We start from the raw sequence: 25245 nt of genomic DNA on the forward strand, positions 1-25245 counted from the left end.
AATACACGGTACATATTGGTAATATATTTGTTTATGTTTCATTATAAAACAATATTCATTAAATATTTAACTAAATGTTGCATATAGCCTGTTAGACTTGGTTGTGTACTTTTTTCTGTCTCATTATCTTTAATTATGTATGTGATATTGTACTCCATGTTAAAAGGAACCATTATGAACACATTATTTTAAAAATATGAAATATATGCACTTTGGGCCTGAAATTGTAGCAAGAAATCTGATTATTCATGAGAACATATCCATTACATTTTGAATACAATGTTCTACATTCGTATTGACATAGGTTCTGTTATTTATTCTCTGGTGTTAAATAAATTATGGTGAGAGTAATTTACTGACAGTAAATTAAATAGAAGTATTTAAATAGAAGGGGATGATTTCACATGCAACTTTTTTGACCTTTGGTAGGAATACATCACTTCTGACAATCATTAATAGAAGACTGTGTTTTTAAGTACAGGGACTCGTCCCACTTCTTCCGATACACAAGCTCACATCCTGAACACAAACATGAAGCCTTTAATTGTCTACTGTGTCATATTTGGTATTTTAAGCAATATTGCTTTCATTGTCGGGGAGGACCTACCTGTAATGTACGTATCAAATATTTCAGATGACATGCATAATGTAAATACTATATGTACCTTTATTCATGAAACTTAATGTTTACAATATTTAGATTTATAAAACATGTTGATTCATGCTATTAATCTGATGTGGTTTTATTCTTAAAGCTTAGTTTCCATTGATACAATATTTAAGATTTTGAGATATTTTATTGTGGTAAACTCAAAAGTGGGTTTTGTCACCTTTAGCCATGGTCAGCTGACACGGACAGCTAGGGAAGCAAATAAACAAGGTGCAGTTGACTGTCAGATGGGCCCTTGGTCAAATTGGACTACCTGTGACCCATGTTCCAAAAAGCAGGTGAGAAACAGCAGTATATGGGAGTCACTGGGAATCTCACCATATTGCTCATATTTAAATTGGAAGCTGAACTTGTAATACATATTCTAAGAATGACATTAATCTATTTTCATCTGTCAAACATTCCAAGAACATGAGTTCTTAACAATTGTAATAGAAAGTATGGAATACTAGAAGTATAGTGAGATGTAATATAATATATAATTCATTCCAGACTAAATGTTTCATAAAAATAAAATAAGAGCACCATTATATTAAAACATTACCTAATCAGGATTTCTAAAGATCATTTACCAAGTTGAATTATTTAGTTCACAATAAGGTATTGCAAAGAAACCAGGAATTCATTTTAGAAATGCCTCAATGAAAATTGTAAGCCTGGGTTTGCAAAAAACAAATGTCTGTGTTCTGTTTCCAGTTCCGCTCGAGGACTGTGGAGGTTTTTGGCCAATTTCAGGGCCTCGTCTGCAACCAGCCGCTGGGGGAACGCAGAGCCTGCAAGACGGAACAAGCTTGCACTGAGGACACAAGTCCTCCTCCCTGTTTAAGCACTGAATTTCAGTGTGACTCAGGTACAGGAGCCCCACAGTATCACCAAACCTCTCAGTGTGCCATGAATAAGTCATAGGCATCACTTTACTGCACTTGTATTTACTATAGCACATTTGGAGGTAAAGTAAAATATGAATAATATAGAAAAACACGACAATGGCAGACTCAGTTGATAATTTGCCAAATACCCTATTGAACACTAAAGTTAGCAAAACCTTATACAAGAATGTAAAAAACAAACAAAATCAGATGTTTGGGCAAGGTAACAGCGATACAGAGGATCATGGTATAGAAGCCAAATTATTTCAAAGTCTGCATACCATTACCTGTACAGTGGCTTCAGAAAGTATTCAGACCCCTTCACTTTTTGCAGACTTCATAGTGTAGATTTAAATTTAATTGGATAAAATTGCCATTTTGCCCATGATTTTATACTCAATAACCCATAATGACAAAGTGAAAATATGTTTTTAGAAATTTTTGTTAATCTAAAACTGACAGGATGGAGACAGCAAGTCAAATAACCATGTGTGGTAAGCAGAAGACCATCTCTGAACACGTGACACATTGAACCTGTTCAGCAGCAGAATACCAAAAAGTCAAAATAATTCTAATACATACCTAATAAAGTAGTTACTGAGTGTATATTCCTAAACAAACACGCTAAATTAACAGCTAAATTAAAACATTCAATTTTCTGTTCTTGGGCATTTTGCATGAAAGGTGTCTGCATTAAGAAGAGGTTGGTTTGCAATGGGGATAATGACTGCGGGGACTTTTCTGATGAAGAGTGTGACAATGATCCACGCCGGCCCTGTGGAAACAAGGAGATGGAGCTATCTGAACTGGCCAGAACTGCAGGATATGGGTGAGGGTCTGAGAAATAGCAAACTGGCTGTAACCTAAAGTACTCGTCATGCTCAGCTGTGGCAGATTTTTGAGAAAGGCATATTGGCCCTTCAGACAATCTTTGTTCCTTAATTTTTAAAACAGCATGAGCATTCTGGGGTCAGGGGCCAGAGCCAATGCCTTCAACAACGAATTATTCAATGGAGTCTGCAGCCGATTGAAGGACCCCAACACCTTAGAGTACCACCGCACCCCATGGAATGTCGCAGTTCTAAGATATGATGTGAGTTCATTCTGTGTTTTCCAGAGAAGCCATTTTACAGCATATTTTCAATCAAAGATGTGCTCTTGAATGTTGAATGTTACATAGCATGTTGGAATTAGTTGAATGCACAACAAGCTTTCTTGTATAATGTGCTGGGTCTGGAAAGAAATGAGAGTGAATGAAAACTATTATTAGTTACTTAATTACTATTAGTGGTTTCTTCAGTGCAACGCCATTTGCAGCCTTTGTGTCATTACTAGTAATTATAATTGTTTTGTTCCGAGTATGCAGTTTGCAAAGGGACACTATTATAGTTTGTGTTTCATTTTTGACAATATATAGTCACGTTTTTTTGGCTCTATACTCCATCACACTGTTACACTGCACCAGTATAACCTCAGCGTGTTTGCTAAACTATATCCTGACACAATATATCGCAATACGAAAACGTGAAGATATATATCGTGGAGCTTAAAAATTTTTCATGAAACTACAAATTTGCTATTTAGAAATTCAAATTAACCACATATTTTCAAATTAGCCAAAGGACAAACAACTTTACATCAACCGTTTGCAACACCTTTACTCCAATTACACGAGTAAAGGAAATCAGCAAATGCATAGGCGTATATATGACTCATAACCTAAGGCCGTTTTCATTTGTTGAGAACAAAGGATTTCAGAAGCAAATTAACACTTTGGAGCGCACATTTCAGTGCAAAAAATATACTAGAAGGACAATGTTTACACAAAGTACGGAACAAGACTGAAAGTTTACTTCATCATTCCGTCACGGGAGGTAATTTTTTTGCCTCAGGAATAAACAAGTAATCTTACTCAATCATGCATTGTCTTAATCTGAATTTAATATTCATATCGTATCGTGAAACCAATATTGTATATCGTATTGTGAGTTGAGTGTATCGTCCCACCCCCCTGCCACTGAAACTGGCTCACTTGCCATTATTGATTAATGCTGATAGCAGCAGCAGGAAACATGTAGAATGGTCCAGAAACACCTTATTTGTTCAGATCCAACAAATGCCTGAAAGCCCATTGACAGTGCTTAACCTTGCAGCAGAACAATGACCCCAAAAACATTGTTCAAGCGGCCAAGGCTGTTACGGGGGCCCAAAAGTGGAATATTCTTGACTGGCGAAGTCAATTTGTTACGGCGGGGAGGACAGAGGAACCAAAAGCAGACAGGGGTGCAGAAAAATGGCAGGTTTAATCACAAAAGGATAATAAATAAAAAAAGGCAGAGTTTGAAAACCGGGAGGTCAGTCCAAAAAGCAGGCAATGGTCATAAACAGGAAATCCAGAAACAAAACAAAACCAACAGGAAAAAACCAGGACAGAATGCCAAAAGGGCAAGGGCTCGGGAAACAAGGAACAAGGAAACAAGGGCTAGAACGGGGGAAGGAATTAAAGTACTGTACAAATTCTATGTTAGTTGGGATTAGTATATTAGTGCTATGTACAAACATGAAATGGAGAAAAAGCAGGATGTAAGCAATTGAAGATTGGAAGGAATGTTGAACCCCGGAACTACCGAACTTCAACATTTACATACTTTTTGAATTTGTTGTATGTATGTTAATTGTGATTTTTTTTCTTTTCTTTTTTTTGAGAATATCTTTATGTGATTTTAATGTTTTCATTTTGTTTCCAGTCGAGTGCAGAAGAGTCCTACTCAAGAGAGGTTTTTGACACAACAAGTACGCTGCTCAAGGAAATTATTGAGGAAAATAGCCTTTCCATAAGTCTGGGATTATCTTACAAATTTGAACCCACTGAAGAAATGAAGACTCCATTTAGCCCAAAGGCAGGTGTAACGTTAGCATATGGAAGGAAAGAAATCATAAAAAAAATTAATGAAGAGAAAACCACCAAGGTAAGTAATCTCTTTAATATCTAATTAATATGGGGTGAGTCTCGCGAAGCGTGTTGTAGCGCTAAGAATGTCTTGAAGTTTTTTTTCTGGTGTTTCCTGAAACATGTCGTTACTCAAATTGAAATGTAACATTTATCCACGACATCCTAGGACTAGGATTAGTCATGAGATTCTGTGAATATTGCCATAAATCCCATGTTAATCCATAGGTTATGGTAGAGGACAAACCATTTAGCCCAGAAAACCTTAGTTAAAAAAATTATTCATAATCTAAAAACTATTTCCACTACCACAAATATGCATTAGCAGATGCATTAGCAGTCTATGCACAAATAAACAAATGCATGATGTATGTTGCAGAATGATTGCACTCTTCTCTGTCTTGCACGACAACATTGCTTAGCCTACAATAGCAAGTTCACAGGTTATACTAGCCCACTCAGGTGTGTGTCTCCATTATAAACATTAGGAAGTTTTTTTGATTAAGAACGCTTAAGTGTGTGTCCCTGGAGAAAGGAAGAGGCAAGGACAGTGGCGGGGGCAATAAATGAATCTTACCGATAAACGGTGATGGTTTTTTGGAATGTTTCTCATCAAGTCAGATTCTGTAAGGATGTAGGCAATGACACATAGCAAAAAAAAACTCCAAATGAGATCCGAGGTAAGACCATGTAAAGCCCAGTTAATCAGTAAAATTAGCTTCATGTTCATGCTAACAAAATATGTATCTTCCCACTAGTCCCCATTCTACGTTGTTTCTCTTTAAAAAGCCATATTTGTAGAAGAATTTTGAAGAATCATGCAAAAGACGTGGTACCTTCCTGAGTGAAAAATGCCTGAAGAGTTAACTCACGTAGGCTAACTCTTGGAGTAAGTCTTGGACAACTATTTTCACGACATCTTTTGCAAAACATGCGTAACATTGTCAAGAGCTGTCATGAAATTGTGCATGAAGTATGTCATGCATTTTCAAGACACGTCGCTATTGGAAAGCCCAGTAGCCTATAGTCAGCTTCAAATTATTGGCAAATTAAAGGCTGTGTAGAACAGAGATAATTACCTATATTTAAAATATGTGAAAACCGTATTCTTTTGTATAGGGTGGCATTCCCAATCATTTTCAGACAAAGGATGGAAATATTAGAGAGGAGATTGTACACATGTACACATGCACGCACACACACACACAGACATAATTATATAGCCACACCCACATTTAAATTGGTTGGCTTACTGTGTACACATTTGTAGCAACTTTTTATACTTGCCTCTACTGAGGCTTCTCTTGGATGGCTTATGTGGATTGATATACAGTATGTCTGTTCTGAATAAGACTAAAATAATTATTATTAGATTCTGTCAAGTCTCCAGTGTACCTCAATGTAATGCCAGCCACACAGGACATACTACACCAAGTGAAGGAGTGGTTTGATGGATTTTATCCTCTATCTTTGTTGTATTTCAGAACAAATCCTTCATGCGAGTCAAAGGCAAGGTTCAGATGGGCACATTCAGAATGAAGTCACGTGACCTGAGGATGACGGAGACATTCCTGTTGGATGTGTCTGCTCTGCCGTTGGAGTATGCGAAAGGAGAATACTTCAGGTTCCTGGAAGAGTACGGCACACACTATGCCACGTCTGGGAAGGCAGGAGGCGAATACGAACTTGTATATGTGCTAAACAAGGAATATATGGAAACCAAAAGTAAGATTTAAAAATCATTGGTAGAGTGAACAGTTTACTGTTTGTGGAAATATCATATCCAACATCTATATAGTTATGCTGAATGAATTCAAGGGATTAGCGTCCATAACATATACATTTTTTTGAAAATTCATAAGATGTTCTTAATAATACAGTTGCAAGAAAAAGTATGTGAACCCTTTGGAATTTCTTGGTTTTCTGCAAGATCCTTCGGCAGCAATAACCTCAAACAAGTGCTACCGGTAGCTGCAGATCAGAACTGCACCACGTTCAGGAGGAATTTTGAATCATTCTTCTTACAGCCCTGCTTCAGCTAAGCTGTGTTCTTAGGATGTCTGACCAGGCCTGCTCAATATTTTGCATATGGTGGACTCTTAAACAGAGATGTTAACTAGTTCCAATGATTCCTTCAAGCCTTTAGCTGTTTAGCTGTTTTTTTTTTTATCTCATTCAGCACTCTATGTTATAACTTTGGAGTCATCTTGGCTGGGCACCCTCTTCTAGGGAGAATAGCCAGAGTACTAAATCGTCTCCATTTATGGACAGTCTGTGAACTGATGAATATCAAAACTCTTTGAGATTATTTTGTAACCCTTTCCTGCTTTCATGCAAATAAACAATTCTTAATTGTAGGCTACTGAGATATTTTTTGCAAGGCATGTTTTTTATGAGTGAAAGTAGCTCTAAATCACACCTCCAATCTCATTTCAACTCCAGGTTTGCTAACTCCTGACTGTGAATATTTGAAGGATGTATTCAATGTGGAAAATAACAATTGTGTTTGTTCATTATTCTAACTAACTAATTTATACATAAATGCCGATAATTCTCAAGGGTTCACTTACTTTTTCTTGCCACTGTATGTCGTTGCATGATTCCATAAATATTAAGTCATGTTGGTATGATGGTTAGATTTTGGATTTTGGCACATCCAAGTTGAACCTTGTACAAGCGGTTATGATTTTACAAAAGTAATTTAATTGGACATTTAAAGCCTTCAGACGTAGCATAGAATTGGGGCACCTGTGTTCATGTTGCTGGAAATGAAACAGTTTGCACTTCATCTAATCTGTATCTGCAGGTGTTACATCACGAGATGTCCAGCGCTGCTTCAGCATTGATGTTTCAATTGACGTCCAGGGAGTACCTGGCGTTGAAGGGAACGTTGGCGTTAAACCAGGATTTTGTAATGACTTGATGAACAAGGAAGGCGGTTAGTTTCTCTCAATTGTTATTTTACTGTTATGTTAATATCAACATACCTTCCTGTGTGAGGGTTACTTAGCTCACAGTTCTCATTGGCCCCAAACTATGTATTTATGACTCTTCCACCCAGGAGTTCATGATCAAAATGCACTCATTGACAAGGTGATGACATCTGTCAGGGGGGGTACAATCGACACAGCTACTGCTCTGAAGACAAAAATTGAGAAGACTGGTGTGATGGATGTGGATGCCTATGTAGCATGGGCAAAGTCACTCACTGTGGCTCCGGTGCTGATAGACAGCCAGGTGAGTACACATAAAACTCTCCTCTCGCTTCTCAAATTGCATAGTCATTTGACAGGAAATCCACTGTATGGTTACACTAATTGTGTAGTTGGTATGTTAAAATAACATACATGATACATGCAATAAAGCACACCTCATTCAACAGCTAGAGATCTCATTGAGCTGCTAATTCATAGAGTGTGCCAAATTATGATTGAAATGAAAGCATATGGGACAGTATATCTCCACAAGCAGGTGTGGGCAGCCCTCCTCTATACTGTCAGACCAGTTGTAACAATGAGCTAGAGAGCTAGTCACTCTGGGCCTCTGGAACATTATATCTGTACCATAGACTCATATTGTACAGTAGCTGAAGCCCTATAAATTACATCATTGATTTGTGATTATGAGCTTGACATACATCTTTTGTGATTCACCCATGCTCCTGCATATCTTAAAATAGTTAAATCCACTCTTGAACATGATAGGTGCCTCTTTGAACTTATGCACATATGACTGATCGGTAGTTCCTAGAAAATAATTCCAGAGAGAGCAGTCACTTTTGCCCATAGTTCAGCGTTTATGTACATTTCTGGTTGTTGCAGGCACATAATCAAGCATTTCAAATGTATGTAATTTATCAGGTTCCAGCTTCCTGTCAGTTAGTGGCATTAATTTATATTATTTACGTACAGTACTGTGCAAAAGTCTTAAGCACCTGTATAACATTCTGTACAGATAAGATAATTTCAAAAATAATTCAATGAAAGGTCTTAAATAAACATACTATACATTTTACATTACATTTTAGTAATTTGACAGAATAGTTAAAAACTGAATCAAATCAATATTTTTTGTGACCACCCTTTGGCATAAAAACTGCCTCACGTCTCTGAGATATCCAATGCTGTCCTGCAGTTCTATAAGACAATCAGCAGGGAGATTGTTCCAAGCATGTTGGAGAATTGGCCACAGTTCTTCTGCAGACTTTGGTTGGCTCCTTGCTTCTGATCTCAGACAGCCTTAATCAAGTTTTTATGTAAAAAGTAGTCAGTTGCTTACAGTAATATGTTACTTTTTTAAATTAAATACAAAAATGTCTCTGTAAAAATAAATGTTTTGGAAAATTAATATTGAATATTTGGAAATCTCAAATGTGTTTGTTTTATACTAACACAAAGAAATAAAATTTGCCCCTAGGTATGAGTGTGTGAGTGAATGGTGTGTGTGCCCTGCGATGGACTGGCGACCTGTCCAGGGTGTATTCCTACATTTCGCCCAATGTATGCTGGGATAGGCTCCAGCCCCCTGCGACCCTGTTCAGGCTAAGCGGGTTCAGATAATGGATGGATGGATGGATAATAAGGTTTCATACAACTGAGTAACTCTGCTATGGCTGATGTGATTTGGGGCTTGGAGATTTGAATTAACAGTGAAATAAGCTTCATAAACACAGCTGCTCTGAATTTGTATAAAAACATTCTGGAATGATAATACTAGTACTTTGGAAATGCCATCTAGAATAAAGGTCACTCAACTAACAGGTAGATCAACTTAACCTCATTAGGACTGCTTTTATGCTTGTATATTATATACTGCAAAGCAATGACATCACATCATTACATCATCTCAACCAAAACACCTATTTACTGCTCCAGTACAACCGATTACAGTATGCGGGAGAAATGCTGTGTTGATTGTGTCCTCTTTTGCTCACAGTCTGAAGCTATCCAGTCCCTGATTCCTCTGAATATGCAACATGCCGAAGTCAAAAAAGACAACTTGAAGAGGGCCTATGAAGATTACATTTCTGAGTACAATGTTTGCAAATGCAAGCCCTGTCAAAACGGTGGCACGGTTAGCTTGATTGACGGCGAGTGTCTCTGCCTCTGCCTCCCGGAATTCGAGGGGCTGGCATGTCAAAATGTCAAGTCCGACAACCTGAAATGTAAGTCAATTAAAAAGCAAAGCTCTCCCTGAGCAGCTGTTTCAGCACATCTCTGTATGTACATGTCTGTCCCAAAGTCATACAGTATACATATCAGTTTTGACACACAGATTTCTTTGTTACAGTATATAACCTAAAATGTACTTGCAGATCATGAGGAAAAGGTTGTCCAGCAGGGGAACTGGGGTTGCTGGTCTTCCTGGACTGGCTGCAGTGGAGTTCAACGAACTCGAACCCGTAGCTGCAACACAGAAGGCCTCACTGGTGGGACATGCAAAGGGGAGGTTCTTGATACTGATTACTGCTGAAAAGCACAAAAAATCTGCCTTGATCAGGAGAAAGAGATCTGCAACTATTGACATTCACCATGATCAGTAGATACAGTCTGCAAACTTCACTGACTGCCAGGTTTTCATTTTTATTGAAAAGTTAACAATGAATGGTATTTTTAATAAACAATGGTTCATATGCATATGGATAAAATCTTCATTAGCATATAATAAAACAATATGTTAAATAAATGTCCTGATTTTTTATAACAAATAATACACATAAACAGTACTCATAATCCATCAAAAAGATGGCTTGCTTTTGTTGAATGCATTTAAAGGATGGTATCATATGTATGTATATGTGTTAGTGGTGGCAGCTAGTTAGGATAGGACCTGGTCCAAGATTTTTTTATGGGCCCTTCCTCAGACAAAAAATGCCAACCAAGATGCAGGCACACACATGCACACACACAAACGCACATACAGCACCATTAGACAGATATTTTAAAGACAATACTTTGGAATTTATTTGGCTCATGAGTAACTTTGGTTATTGGGACACAGGCTACATCATTTGCGATACTTTAGAACATTTGTATTAATCAAGTCAGAGCAGTGGACCAACGTGGATGGTCATAGAATCAAATCAACAAGTCAACAAATGAACTGACGATAGTTGGGATGTTTACATAACTAAAGCTTAGGCCTACGCTACTCATGTGCCAGTATCAGTGGAAAAGCGCAACACAATACATTCACTGTGTTCTTATGCCTAATTTACTGAATGCATTTTTTACAATGAAATATGAATTAATGTATGAAAATCTGTTACTTTCTAAGCTTTTGCTTTATCTTTCAACTTGTCATTATTATTTTAAAAAATAACAATATTTTTATATTTATTGCAGGTACTTATTCTTATTATGGACGCAAGTTGATAAAACTAAATGGACCTATTTTTATATTTTTGCTTCCTCTTTGTTAAGCGATACAATTGATACTTTTGATATACTAAGGTTTTTAAAAACAGCCCCCTGACTTAACATTGGTGGAACGCTGAGTTATAGCAGAAAACCAGTCCAGCAATTAAACAAACAAATCATACCCAATACAGCGCACAGTGTACCTGGATATAGCATGGTTGCATCCTAGTTGCTAGAAAACTTTCACTTTTCAGCCAAATGTAAGCAAACTTTCTCCTGAAAAAGTACAGTAGGCTAACATTTTATCTAGCTTGCTATCCTACCTGCAAGGTTTCGCCGCTGTCGGGTGCAATGATTGCAATGGGCATAAATTTAGGACGTAAGACACAGAGAGACTTGGGCCCTCCCTGGGCCCCTTCCAAACCAGGGGCCCCGGTGCCATTGGACCTGCTGCACTGCCTATATGACCGCCACTGATGTGATGTGTGTATATACACTCAGTGAGCACTTTAATAGGTATTTATTAGTCTTAATAAGTCTTCTGTTGCTGTAGCCTATTCACTTAGGGGTTTGACGTGTTGTGTGTTCAGAGATGCTCTTGTTATGTGTGGTTAGTTGCATTACTGTTAGCTTTGACTAGTCTGGCCCTTTGAGCTCTGTTGACCTGTCTCATCAACAATATCTGTCTACAGAACTGCTGCTCACTGGATGTTTTTTGCACAATTCTGAGTAAACCAGCCCATCTGGCACCAACAATCAAGTCACGGTCAAAATAACTGAGATCACATTTCTTCCCCATTCTGATGGTGAACATATGTGAAGCTCCTGACCCGTATCTGCATGATTGTATGCATTGCTCTGCTGCCAAACGATTGGCTGATTCAATAATTGCATGAATAGGTAGGTGTACAAGTGTTCCTAATAAAGTGCTTAATGATGGTATGATATATGGGATACAGTGATATAATAAAAAAAAAATTAAGAAAAGATTTACCATTACCATACACCACCGTTTGTATTTACCATAACCTGTGCAGAAGGCTGGTTTGAGTCTTTCTAAATTGAAAGGCTGAAGCGGAAATGTCAGATAAACTGGCCTGAGCAAACGTACATTGTACCCCTCCAGGAATAAGGTGGAAAAAGGTGCTGATTATTTCCTGCTAGGAAAACACACAAATTATATACTTGCAAAAGGCAGGAAGAGGGATTTGTAAAGTCCTACAGTGTTCTTAATATCTTAATTTGTAAAGTAATCAGTGTTCCTGTCATGAGATCTGAAGCAGAAATAATAATAATATTAATTCGTAATTATGAATGATAATATCCTTCACAAGAGGGCGCTATTTCCTTTTCTATTAAAATAAGCATATTGCAAATAAATGAAAGAAGATATATAGCCTATACAAATTTGTCACAACCCACACAACATACACCTATAGTCGTGTTCCCTGCTTATTATATTATTATGTGGATTGAAATGACCTCTCTGCACAGTGAGAAAATGCGCTTTGATTAAGAAGGGGGGTGAGACCAAATGGCCTGGTTTTGACCTGCAGCACAGAGCAGCGTTGTGGTCAATATTCTGCAAACGTGGGCTTCTCACATCGCATGCACTCGTATTTATTTACTGTTATTTTCTGGCATAAACTGTAGGTTGTTTCCAGTCCATCCGATTCCATATCAGTTATGTCTAACTTTCAGGATCCTGTCCCCAGATGAGAGCCTACAACCGCATCGTATAGTAACGGACAGGAAAGGCCGCCAATGAATCGAAACTAAATTATTCCTATTGGCAAATCACAGGAAAATAGGGCGGGGCATTCTCGGAATTGCCATCTCCACGACGTCATGTGTGAACAGCTGGTCTTGAGCAACAACTGAAAATGTGGAAGAACGTAGCGACATAAATTGCATGCGTGATATGCGGAGGTGAGCACTCCGTTCATCATGATGTGGCGACTGAACGCTTCGGGACTGGATCGGGACCGATTGCATCTCCTGTTGATTGTTTACATCGATCTCTGCTGTCTCGGAGGTGAGTCATAAACTGGGGGCAAACATGAAATTCCAATCTGGTCCTGGTGCAGTGGAGCTCTCCTTCGAAGTGGTACTGAAATACTCCAGAGAATCTCACTGTGTTTGATATATGTATGGCGAGTTACCTTCCATCAACTATGTCTGTAAATTAAACGTATTCATCCCTCTCCGTAATTTCATAGGAATGATGGATAAGCTTGACCGATTGATATAGGCTATTGTAGTTGTAGCATACCTCAAAAGTGACACCACTTAACGGATTTAAAAGATTCGTAATAAGCTACAGTTAGCTAACGCATGTAATCAGCCTACTGTTAATTTTAAATGAACATTTATTACACGAAAGTATCTAGCAATAGGCGCTGCATGATAGTAGTAGTAGTAGTAGTAGTAGTAGTAGTAGTAGTAGTTGTAACATTTGAGGTAAATTTTAAGTAATCAGTGTACTGAATACAAATTCGAAGACAAATGACCAGAGCACTTCCCCTGAAAACAATAAACATTATGTTTAGCCTAGTCGCCTACATTCATTAGTAGCGTACTGTATATTGACCGTGCTTTGGACTGGCGCGGTATTCTTTTCAACAATATGAATCCAATTAAACCAGTAACATAATTAAGCTCTTTTTGACGATTACAATTTCCACAGGTGGTACCCTATTGGATTTAGCCTCAATAAAGCAATGTAGTCTCATTTTATGTACACCTGAAGTATCCATTGTTTCCATTAATTTCCATTTCATCAATTAAAAACACCAAAACGTAAGCCTTCAAAGAAAAGTAATTTAAAAATATTAAGCAGTTGGTTTATTTGTGCGGCTAGTGTCTATTAAATTGGCAGCAAATAACTATTCACCTCCTAACCAAAAAAATAAATAAAACGAAAAAACATCCAGGTGGCCGTTTGAAATGTCAAAAATATTTATATAAATCTACAATATTATTATTGTTACAGTCGTCGTTGTGGTTGTGATATTAGCATACCTACTATTGTTGCTTCTAGACATAAATGTTGTCCTTTGCATACATATAAGGTTAGAAGTCACAGGACAGTGTTTGTGAGATTATAGCGTATAGCCCACATTCTATTAATTCAAACCTAAAGACATACAGTATATTGACAGATAGGCATATTAATTCATATTGCATATCACTTTAAAATGTTATTTAACACTATAGTAGATATTTATTTATTATACGTTGTAAGTAGTACTCCTGTTTGCATGTATATATTATTATTATTATTATTATTATTATTATTATTATTATTATAATTTATAATTTATTATTATGTTTTGTTTTGTTTGTCTGTTTTATGAATGGAAGTTTAATGTCCAAGTCATATGAAGCTTCCCCCAAATGATCATTGTTAATGAGAAGCTGTTCATTCTTGACTTAGGTATTTGGTAAATGAAGGATTGAATGACACAGTTACACAGGTGGCAAAGAGTGGGATGTGTGAAACATTGCACATGCAGTCAACTTTGCTTGAGGCAGGCATGAGCAAAGAGACATTGAGCGTCCTCTCATTCTCATATGCATGTAAATCTCTAACCTCCACATATGCTCCTACTGTATGTCATGGAGCAGACAGACATACTGAGGGATTAGCTAAGCAAATGCCACACAAACAGCAGTGCATTCTTAATCGGTTGAGTTAAACCTCTAAATGACAAAATACAGGGGAACATTCCAACAAATGTATTGTTCATTACACAATTAGGCTATGCATCTTTGATAATGTAATCAATGGGACCTAAAAAAAACGAATCACATGTCAGAGACATTGATTCTTTGGAAATGAAGGCAAGTGATCTTCAGACTGACTGGTGTCTTGAACCAATACATGATACTAGAATGACATTTGGTGGGAATTTTGACTATGGTGTGCTTTTATGTCATTTCAAGTTGTTGCAGTGGTTCAGAGTAATAATCCATGGGCTGGCATACAGTTTTTGCTCTTGTTCATCTACTTGAGAAAATCTTGAGGATTTTGGATAATTGGAGCAAGTTCAAGAGAGGAAAACATATCAATGAAAGACATTACCATAAAAATCTAACAAAAATGAAAGTACATTCTCTTATGTTGACATAAAGAGGTACGAGGAAAATGTCTTATCCTGAAATGGGGGTGGAGGGGATTTGTAAAGAAGGCTCTGCAATAAACACCCTTTCCCAGCTATCCTCCCCTCAACTCACAGAGCACATTTCACTTGGAGATGAGTGTATTTGGCTCCCTGTGAAATCATTCGGCAGTCTGTCTTCGCAATTCTAATGCCAGGCATGCACAACCATCTCCGGTAATCTTCCTGTGGAGGCCGTCGAGAGTGTCCACAGTACGGCTACATTATCAGAGCAGCTCACATGAGCAACCCGGTGTCGTATTGGAAACGATAGGAAGACAAGTCCTGTCAAAACCTCTCATTACTTGTTCGCTCAGGCAAAATACGCGTGGCTTTGCGATGTCTGAGGTAGGCATGTTTATTCTTCTGCCTTGGTTCTCACAGAGATTTGAAAATAAATCAAAGTGTGACTTTTGCCATATCTTCACCTTGAGTTGATGGAAGTGCTTATTCGCTACAGTAGATGTTCACATGCACAAAAGGATGGTCTCAAGCTGTTGCTTTGAGTGAAAACGAAGAGGGAGCTCAGTGAATTAATTGATGTCTGTCAGCCCGTCTGCTACATTACATTACATATTTAGCAGACACTTTTATTCAAAGCAACATATAAAAAGCGCATACCAAGGTCATTAACAACTGACAGAACAGGTTGAATAAGGTACAATTCACATAGAAACAGTTGTACAGCAATATCCATTAGGTCTAGTGCACAAGGTTAATAGATCAAGTCTATAAGCAATAAGGTCAAGTATGATGTTTTAAAAAAAAAATTAAATTTTAATTTTTTTGTCATGACTGCGAAGTTAACAAGTAAAGTGAATACTCAATGCTGGCCACAATCCCTGGCATGGTGTGGATTTGATAACAGTCACATCCATGTACTAGTCCAAGAACATCTACAGCACAGTACGTACAGTGCCTGAACTGAGCCACCAAAAGCTCCTAGCTCCTGTGTGTGTGTGTGCACATTTTTTGGGGACGGCTGTTTTCATGTTAGACAATGAATGGATTCCAAATGCTTTCTGTACAGTCACATCTTTCCACATTTTTCCCCTTGGTTGCTCCGTATTTCCCACAGGCAATGTAGACTCAAAGCCTTTTGAAGTGTATTTTCACAAACATTGTGTAAATCATGGCTGTCAGGCGGTGCAGTGTCACGTAAGGAAGGACCTGCAGCAGGACGCCCTGCCTCACAGAGGGACTGGCTGTCCTGTAGCTGTGCTATAGCTGTGCTGTAGCTGTCCTGTAGCTGTGCTCCTGAATGGGAGTGAATGGCCCTGCTTGGGTACTGTTGTCCATCAGTCTATCTGATGTATGCCTGTGAGTCAGGAACTTGGGAATTAACTCAGTTAATGAGGAAGCAGTAGGCGCCTGATCATTTATCAAGTGGGGGTTTTGAGAAGATGATGAGCTTGCTTGACGGACTTGTTCACTGAGCTCTGCTTTCCCACTCTACAGTACAGTGACTTTAGCAGATCCTCCAAAGGCTATTCCCCCTGGCTGGGTTAGGTTTGCTGTTACAGAGCTCTTGCCTGTGATGTTGAAGCAATCATCTTCAAATTCAGTGGCTAATATAATTTTCACTGCCAATTAGAGTGAGCTATATTTGTTTGATCTTTCAAGTATTTTGGCAATTTGGGATCTGAATCATACACTGTACTGTACATGAGTAACACACTAGACGTGCGATGTCCATCAGTGAGTGACACCTGAGAGTCACACACTGATCATTTGGCTGTGTGGAATTGAAATTGAATTGGCTGTGTGAAATTCTATCTTTACTCCATGTTTTGACAATGGCCCCAAGAGTGCTCCCTTTCAAAACAGAGCCATCCATGTGGAATTCATTCAACCTTCAAATCAGTATGTCTAGAAGCCTTCCTGCTACTCGTATCCTTCAGTTAGTTAGTTAAGTTTTGTCCCCTGTAGGTGACATGGATCTCTGGTATATGCTAAGAACTATGTTGAAATATACACTGCAATGGAGACAAATAAAAATATATTTTTTAATATTAAACTTTTTTTTGTCATCCAAGACAGAGGTTTAAATTATGCTATACGGATAGAGCTATGCACCAATACTGTATACAGTCAATCCATTAATATCAGACATGTTATGCTTTCAGGTAAAACTACTCTATATCTCAATCAATTTATTAAAATTAAATGCTGACCTGAGCACCTGTAGATCATGTAGCAACATCACATCACATGATATTGCATTCTTAAAAAAACTGAACTACAGCCAGTGCCTATTTTCAATGAATTTCTAAAGATCTCATTCATTTAGAATATTAAATGCCACATGAAATACATTTCAGTCAGATAATGAACTCGCATCTCAGGGCTGCACCATAGTTTACTGTCTTAGCACTTGCGCTGTTTAATTCAAATCTTTGTTAGAATTCCATTCTAACTGTATATGCCTTTACTGTATATGCGGTCAGTATCTGTTTTGCAAAGTGAGGATGTAGTGTTCTAAACCAAAGAGTGTGAAGTTCTCTACCATGGGCTTTTTATCTTGTAATAAAATAAGAGATCAGTGAACAGAAACAAACATAGCTTGATAAGTGGCATTACAGACACCAAGCAGTCCTGTGGAAATTGTTGGTTTTTGGGAAGACAAAGTGAATAGGATGCGTTTTGAAAACTGGCAGCTGTGTTCCTACAGTCATGCTGAACTACAGCGGTATTGAAGCCTCCAAGCAGTGACTCTGGCCTGATAAAAAACAAAGCAGAGGTGCAGAGATGTTACAAGGCATACTTCAGCTGCATAATCCATCAGCCTTCTAATTACTGTTAATTAAGAGCCATTGGCTTTAATCAACTTGTGCTTTGATCAGTAATTCGCAAACAAGGTGAAATGTTTTTACAATATAATCCACATCATTTTTAAATAAATAAAGAAAATACCCACATGAACATGATAGCTGTATGCAGGGTAAATACAGTATTATGTACAGTAAAAGTGAGGGAAAAGTACTGTAATTTAAAATAAATTACTGTAAATTCAGAATGCAGTAATAATTGTAACCTATATATAATTTGCAACACATGCAGTTTGGTGGATCTTATAATAAAATAAAGCACACATTGCTTAAAAAATCACAAAAAATTAATGGCACACAGAAATTACCATCTGATTGCCCTGAATTAGTCATTTCCTGCTCACAATTACAGTGACAATGTACTGCAGTCGGCATTCAGCAAGTCTGGGATGGCCTGGATATGCCTGATGTGTGTTTACATCTTTGTTTCCCTGGGGGCTACCTGGGAATGGATAACATGATTTACCCAAGTAGGGCATGTTCCGGGATCTACATCCCCTGAAACAGCATTCCTATTAACCAATCATCGCCCTCTGATGTCATCAGTGCTGGGCCGAACACTGATTATACTATAATTTTGTTAACTTGAACTTGGCAATGGAAGCCATTGCTCTTGCTGCATAACAGGTCAGAGATATTGGAGCCATCAGAAAGTTCCCGTATTTCCTACTTGGAATTACAACTCGGAGGATGACGCGTTTTGATGTGGATCTGTTTTTCCCCGTTGGAAGCTGGTAATTTTGATTATTCTGATACGATGTGAATGCAGAGATAGTAATGCTGATCCAGGAGTATATCCTACTTTCCTAAATCACATCGTGCCACACACCATGTGCATGGTATACTATCTCTTCTCTGTGCGTCCCTGGCTCTCTCTCTCGTTTTTTCTTGCCACTTGCTTGCTTTTCTGCAGGCTCCAGTTAGCTTTGAAGCTTACTGTAACAAATTGGTTGTAAAATGGACCACATGAATGCATTTTTATTTGTTTTGAAATTCCTCTTGGAATTCTTGGACCATGATCCCCAAAACATCGTAAAATGTGCACATTAAGTTTGTTTGAGATAATGTTTGTCCATTGGGTCTCTTTAGATTGATAAAAAAAATGTTGTGACTTTATTGGATACTTCATCTGCAAATGCATTTTCAATAACAAACTTGTGTGCCCTCGTGCACTGGGAGAGACGTTAAACAACATTTGGCTCTTGAAATAAAATTTTTAAGTTAATGCTTGCTTAATTGAGAATTCCTAACAACAACGGCAGGAAGAGTGGAGATAAAAGTTAATATTCGTTTCTTGTGTCGTTTTTGATGAATAAAACCATAAATTAGAAGAGCTTTAGGACATGTGCAAATGTTGATTGTTCCCCTCCTCTCGAGGCTGTTTACTTTGCGTTTGTGCCGAGTCTTGCCTGACTCTCACCAAGCTCCCGCTTCCACGCTGTGTTTGCTCATTGTCGTGTGCTGTTTGCACCAGATGATTCATTTAATGATTAATGCAGCCCAATGAGCTGTGGGAAGGACTGCACCGTGATCCAACTCCCCGCCCCCCGCTGGGGGAAACACCTGCACACCACTATAAACAAACGCCTCAAATACAGAGGGCTGGGAGCGGAAATGCTCCTTTCATTCTTGTAGAAAAAGCATTTGTTTTTGTGTAGCTTAAACATTTCTTGTTTTATAATTATATAACTATTTCCTATTTAGATTATGGTGAAGCTGTATCACATGGGACAAGATAAGCTATGCTAACAACCACAGGCAAATGCATTCATTAAAGAAGTTGAAAGGTTTAGGACAGCTGCTTTATAAAGGTCCTATTTTGACAAATTACCCTACTAGAAGGACTCAAGATCCCAGGACCATAGATCACAGAAAAGCAGATCTGGGGCATTTTACAGCCTCTTCACTCCCTGAAGACAAACTTGCATAAATCATAGCATCATGCGATATCCTCAGTACCCTACATCTAAATCCTTATTTCCATTTTCATTTTAGTGCACAGCAATGCTGATTTTTGTCTTCTTTTTCGAAGCCTCTTTCATAATGGTGACTGGCACTAGATGCTAGATTGGCATGATGGACCTAGGATGACCTCATGGACTTCGGGTGGGCCTCTGTAAAGATCAGCAGATGAGATTTTCAGATGAGATAGTACTTTATTCAGCTGACACTTTTATCCAAAGCGACCTATAGTTGATTAGAGTAAGCAGGTGCCAGTCCCCCCTGGCGCATTGTGGGGTTAAGGGCCCAACAGCTGTACTGATCTGCAGGTAGTGATGTGGGTATATTTAAATGTATTATACCATGCAATTTTATATTGTTTGATGCATGAACTGTGTGCATGTGGACCATGTGAAATGTAATTTGGTGCTTGCGGCTGAATCACATACGATTGTAACTTTTTACACTGCTAATGTAAAAATAAAAAAAAGAATAATAACTATGCTTTTTTACTATATTTATAGTTTGTACACTGTACAACATCCTCTCGAATTGGACGAATAGGTCCCTCACTTTGAGGTACTGTATAGTGGTTATAATCCCAGATAGTTAAGCACCAGACTGCTACAGCTGTAAGATTGTAGGCCTCTAACATTTCCTAACACTTTTGAGGCAATAAAACAGTAAATGGATACTCTCATGAAACTTTGATATTCCTCCAGGGAGACTAGTTTCTAAAACTGGAGTTGATGAGATTTGAAAAGAAGTAAAAGCCATCACCAAATTGCTTCTGTAATTGTATTTAGATGTGACATTAACAGATAATTAACTGGTATGGAACACTATTAGGAGTACACTTTATTAGGAACACCTGTACACCTACTTTTTATGTGGATTATCAGACAATCGACTGACAGCAGTGCAATGCATAAAATCATGCTTATATGGAGCAGGAGCTTCAGTTGATGTTCACATCAATCACCAGAATTGGGAAAAAAATTCTGACCGTTGCACGATTGTTGGTGCCAGATGGGTTTGAGTATTTCTGTAACTGCTAAATCTCCTGGGATTTTCATGCACAACAGTCTCTAGAGTTTATCAGAATGGTGTGAAAAATAACAGCATCCAGTGAGCGGCAGTTCTGCAGATGGAAACGCCTTGTTGATGAAAGAGGTCAACGTTGGGCAGACTGGTTTGAGCTGACAGAAAGGCTACGGTAACTCAGATAACCACTCTGTACAATAGCGGTTCACTGCATGCACAACATGTCAAACCTTGAGGCGGATGGGCTATAACAGCAGAAGGCCACGTCGGGTTCCACTTCTGTCAGCCGAGAACAGAAAGCTGAGGCTGCAGTGGGCACAGAACTCACCCAAACTGGAAAAACTGTGCCTGGTCCGATGAATCTCGGTAGGCATACAGACGGTAGGGTCAGAATTTAGCACCAACAATATGAATCCATGGACCCAATCTGCCTTGTGCCAGCAGTCCAGGCTGGTGGCGCTGGTGTAATAGTACGGGGTTTTCTTGGCACACTTTGTGCCCGTTAAATACCAATCAATTGTTGTTGACCATGTGCATCCCTTCATGGCCACAATGTACCAATCTTCTAATGGCTAATTCCGGCATGATAATGCACCATGTCACAAAGCAAAAGTAATCTCATGTTCAGTGGCCTTCCCAGTCACCGGATCTGAATACAATAAAACACCTTTAGGATGTGGTATGAATGTGTAGCAGACAAGTCTGCAGAACTTGTGTGATGCAAGCATGTCAGCATGGAACAGAATCTCAAATGAATGTTTTCAGCATCTTGTGGAATCCATGCCTCAAAGAATTGAGGCTGTTTTGAGCGCAAAGGGAGGCCCTACCCAGTATTAGTATAGTGTTCCTAATAAAGTGCTTAGTGAGTGTATATTAGTCTATGATTTTTTATGTATTTTTGTAGTTATTATTTATAACATTTACTAGTATTAGTTATTGGAATGATATTTCTAAATAACACAATCCACTTAGACATGCCCTTCTTAAGAGGTGCATACAACTTTCGTATAAAAATACTGAAATTACCTTAGTTGAACAATTTACTCTGGGTGTTTTCTTTGAGACAGATTGATGATTCAAGCCCCCTTTCAGATATTCAAGTGGGCCGTTAAACTCACTCACACTGTAAAATATGTACAGAGCACTTGGTTAATATCCATCATAAACTGCAAATCAAATTCAACCTTGCTTTTACATCAGCCTGGAGAACCCCTTCTGAGATATTTCATGCTGGGGCTTTCTGATTGATTACACTCCAGGTAAAAACAGTACTGCTGAGTCTATGGTTGTACAGTACCAAGAGTGCAGGAGCTGTGAAGTAAATTCCTTTCACTCCAGTTCTAACTGTTACAGGTTGTTACATGGTTTCACCATGAATCATCACCAGCACATGCCAGTATGCTTGTGCATTTCATTCAGTTATGCTAAAGACTTGCAAACGAATATACATTTTTTAAATTCTTTTTTATTTACGTGATCCAACAATACATTCAATACGCATGAGTACAAAGTAACACTTGTGCTTACATCCACCCAGTAAAAAGTATGGAATAATGGTTACAATCAAACAAAAAGAGAAAAGTAAACATCGACTGCAGCTGGCGGCAATCTTAAGCCACTTAATGGCAATCTTCTTGATCACTGGGTGATGGGTAAAATGACTTATTCATGTAATGTTAGGAATAATGGTCCTCTTGCAGTGTTTTTGCCATACTATGTTCAGGGATTTTTTGTAATGTCAGGAAATTCTGAGTGATGAAGTCACTCATAGTTACTGAATTGGTGGTTTAACAATTTATCCAATTTATTTTCAAAATAAAATGTGCAACATGCTGTAGATTTATGTAGGTTATATACTGTAGAATGAATGAAATAATTGGAATGGGTAAGCGATGAAACATTAAATAAAGGCAAGTAAACCATAAGAATATGACAACAACTGCCATACTGTAGAGATTACATTCTTTATTGCAGTCATGAGTTAGTTTAGACCTTTTAACCCCAGAAATACAAGGTAGTGAAACCCCAGTGAAATGACAACTCTCATAAAATACATCAATATGGACCCTTCCCTTGAGAGAAACATGCCTCTATTGGTATTGGTGTTTCATATAAGCCTGGATACCACAACAAATAAATCACAATTTTCCTGGTGAACCAGCCCATCAGGCCATGCAGACTCTGTGAAATAGTAAATAAATACTGCATTCATAATTTCCCTGAAGCAAAATGGCCCCGATCCACTAAGGTTTCGCATTACTCCAATATTCAAATACTGAGTGCGAATCTATTTTGGTACTAAAATAATACCTCAAGTCTTTGTCATTCTAGCAATGCTCTATATTGCCTAATTACAATTTATACAAATGAAGAGCTTATTTAAACAGCTTAATTTGCCATGGTAACTCTGAAGTGCTCAGATAATAAATTGAAGGTGACTTCATGTTACACAGTATATAATAATGCAGTATTCTCCAGACTTTCTGTGGTGCAGAAGCATTTTTCATGTTTACTTGAGGATACATCGAGGTTGATTATACATCCTACTTAAGCAAAATTCCAAATTCATGCAGTATACAAAAATATATACTCCATTATTACTGTCTTCAAGAGTCTTGATCATTATACACTATCAAATATTTTACTTTTGACACTGGACACAACGCATATCCCCTTTCATTCGTTCAGTTACAGAAGGGATGTATGTGCAGTCATTTGGAGTGAGGAAATTTCAACAGATGATTTTGCAGACACCCACCTACAAAATGAAGAGGGAAATTGCACAAATGATGCATCTAATCTGAGCATCACTTCATTCGGTTGCTCGCACGGCCAGGGCAAAGCAGCTGCTTTAGGAATGGTTTGATTTGTCGTATTTTACCGAGCGCCTCGGCAGATGGTAAGCATCTGTTTCAGCACAGTTGTCACTTTTACTTGGTAATGAGCAGGTATGCCACTGCAGGCTGCACAGCTGATTGAAACGTCTACTTAATTCATGCGCGGGAGCGGGGACCGTTGATTTATGGTCTGTGTGATGACAGAGACGTGCGAGTGCACACACACACGCATTAGACCTGCTCTTCGAGGTGCACCAGCGTCTGAAGGGCTGCCCAGTGTGTGCCTGTCAGAGCTGCACAGGGGAATGAGTGGCTGTGATAGAGGCACTGGAGCTGAAAGGTGCTGGAGACTGAAGAAGGGCTTTGCCCACAGAAGGTCACCGTTTGTCAGGGAGGCCTTAAATTGCCCCACCGAGTGAGACGTGTTTGCAGTAGGGAAGAGGAATCACAGTCACGATTTGCTCCGTTACCCATCCTTTAGCTCCACAGTCCAGGGAAGCATGCCCTGTGAGCCACGAGGCTCACCACGGCCCGCTCAGAATTGTCCCATTTTCACTTTTACTTTAAAGTTTCACTTTCTTTGGGTATCACAGATTGTACCTGTCCTAGTTAAAATTGTTCTGCTTCTTTGTTGTTTCAGTCCTGCCTTCATTGAGGAAGCTTGGTATGGAACAGTGTATTCTTGTTGGGGAGCTTTTTTTAAAATAGCTCCCCAACAAGAAGGCAGTAAATCTGTTTTCCCCTGCTAAACTCAACAGCTCATACTTGTAAATTATTATGGATTGTGTCAATACTGAATGCAATACCAGGCACCTTTTATTCTTGTGTCTGAAACAAGTGCATTCATATCTGTTTAAGATTCAAAAACATTGATTGAACATTCCCTATTGAATGTGCAGTGGATAGGTACACAGATTTCACAGACACACAGTGATGCAGATGTTTACATTCATTTTTTATACGTAACTGCCAAATCTACATTTTTGAAAAGAATTTGAAATTTAAAAGTAAAATCAATTTTCACAATCTATAGTGATCCTATATATAATATACGATATTATGTTTTATATATTTCTATAATCAGTCTTTTTCTGTTTTCATTGTTTTACAGTTCAATGCTATATCAGTACAATGACATGACTACACTAGTGACTGATAAGTCTCACAAGGACACAGTGACTCCTGGCTCTCAGAGGTCGTGGAGGGTTTGTGAATCAATTCTGCGGTTCCTCTGTATCACGTTACCTTGTGATCCTGAAGGCTGGCCCTGATGTTTGGCTTTCCTCCGTGATTAGGCAGCTTAACTTTGCTTCTACCATGCTTGAATTTCCCTGTGAAGGTGAATCGATCGTGGGTTGAATTGGAAGGAACTGACAGTGAACCAAAATAATACCTATAAGCACATACTCAGTCATCACAGCTGCATGCCAATAAAGCACCTGATAATGCAAACTAATGGAGTAGTATATGAGCTCCCATGTAAGAATAAGCTTTAATGTGTCGAACAGCAGTGTTTCAAACCAAAACCTTAGTTTCTATTATGCGGTTAGATCCTTCTTCTCACTGCAGACCTTGAGAAGCACTTTT

The 25245-nt window shown here is 38.4% G+C and overlaps 2 protein-coding genes across 2 annotated transcripts in view; both read left to right on the forward strand.

Moving 5' to 3' along the window:
* Positions 1 to 493: 493 nt before the first annotated feature.
* c9 (complement component 9) lies at positions 494 to 10174 on the forward strand. The gene is made up of 11 exons (XM_061261899.1): positions 494 to 614; positions 837 to 948; positions 1367 to 1520; positions 2224 to 2368; positions 2494 to 2632; positions 4287 to 4508; positions 5974 to 6214; positions 7296 to 7427; positions 7551 to 7726; positions 9425 to 9653; positions 9804 to 10174. Exons 1-11 carry the CDS (start codon positions 532 to 534, stop codon positions 9959 to 9961), a joined length of 1791 nt encoding a protein of 596 aa, XP_061117883.1. The 5' UTR covers positions 494 to 531; the 3' UTR covers positions 9962 to 10174.
* A 2530-nt stretch (positions 10175 to 12704) lies between these two features.
* Positions 12705 to 25245, forward strand: part of LOC133142428 (transmembrane protein 8B-like) — a 53009-nt gene continuing 40468 nt past the window's right edge. Inside the window, exon 1 of the mRNA XM_061263640.1 lies at positions 12705 to 12883. Coding sequence (XP_061119624.1) covers positions 12796 to 12883 — 88 coding nt within the window. The 5' untranslated portion in view covers positions 12705 to 12795. The remainder of the gene's footprint in view (positions 12884 to 25245) is intronic.

The sequence above is a fragment of the Conger conger genome, chromosome 12 (genome assembly GCF_963514075.1).
Source record: "Conger conger chromosome 12, fConCon1.1, whole genome shotgun sequence".
NCBI lineage: Eukaryota > Metazoa > Chordata > Actinopteri > Anguilliformes > Congridae > Conger > Conger conger.

Bases quoted from the DNA above. Each gene is read 5' to 3' on its own strand.
- c9 (XM_061261899.1), top strand. From the start codon at position 532: ATGAAGCCTTTAATTGTCTACTGTGTCATATTTGGTATTTTAAGCAAT. The intron at 7,428-7,550 runs GTTAGTTTCTCT...TCTTCCACCCAG, and splicing joins CTTGATGAACAAGGAAGGCG to GAGTTCATGATCAAAATGCA. The intron at 9,654-9,803 runs GTAAGTCAATTA...ATGTACTTGCAG, and splicing joins CAAGTCCGACAACCTGAAAT to ATCATGAGGAAAAGGTTGTC.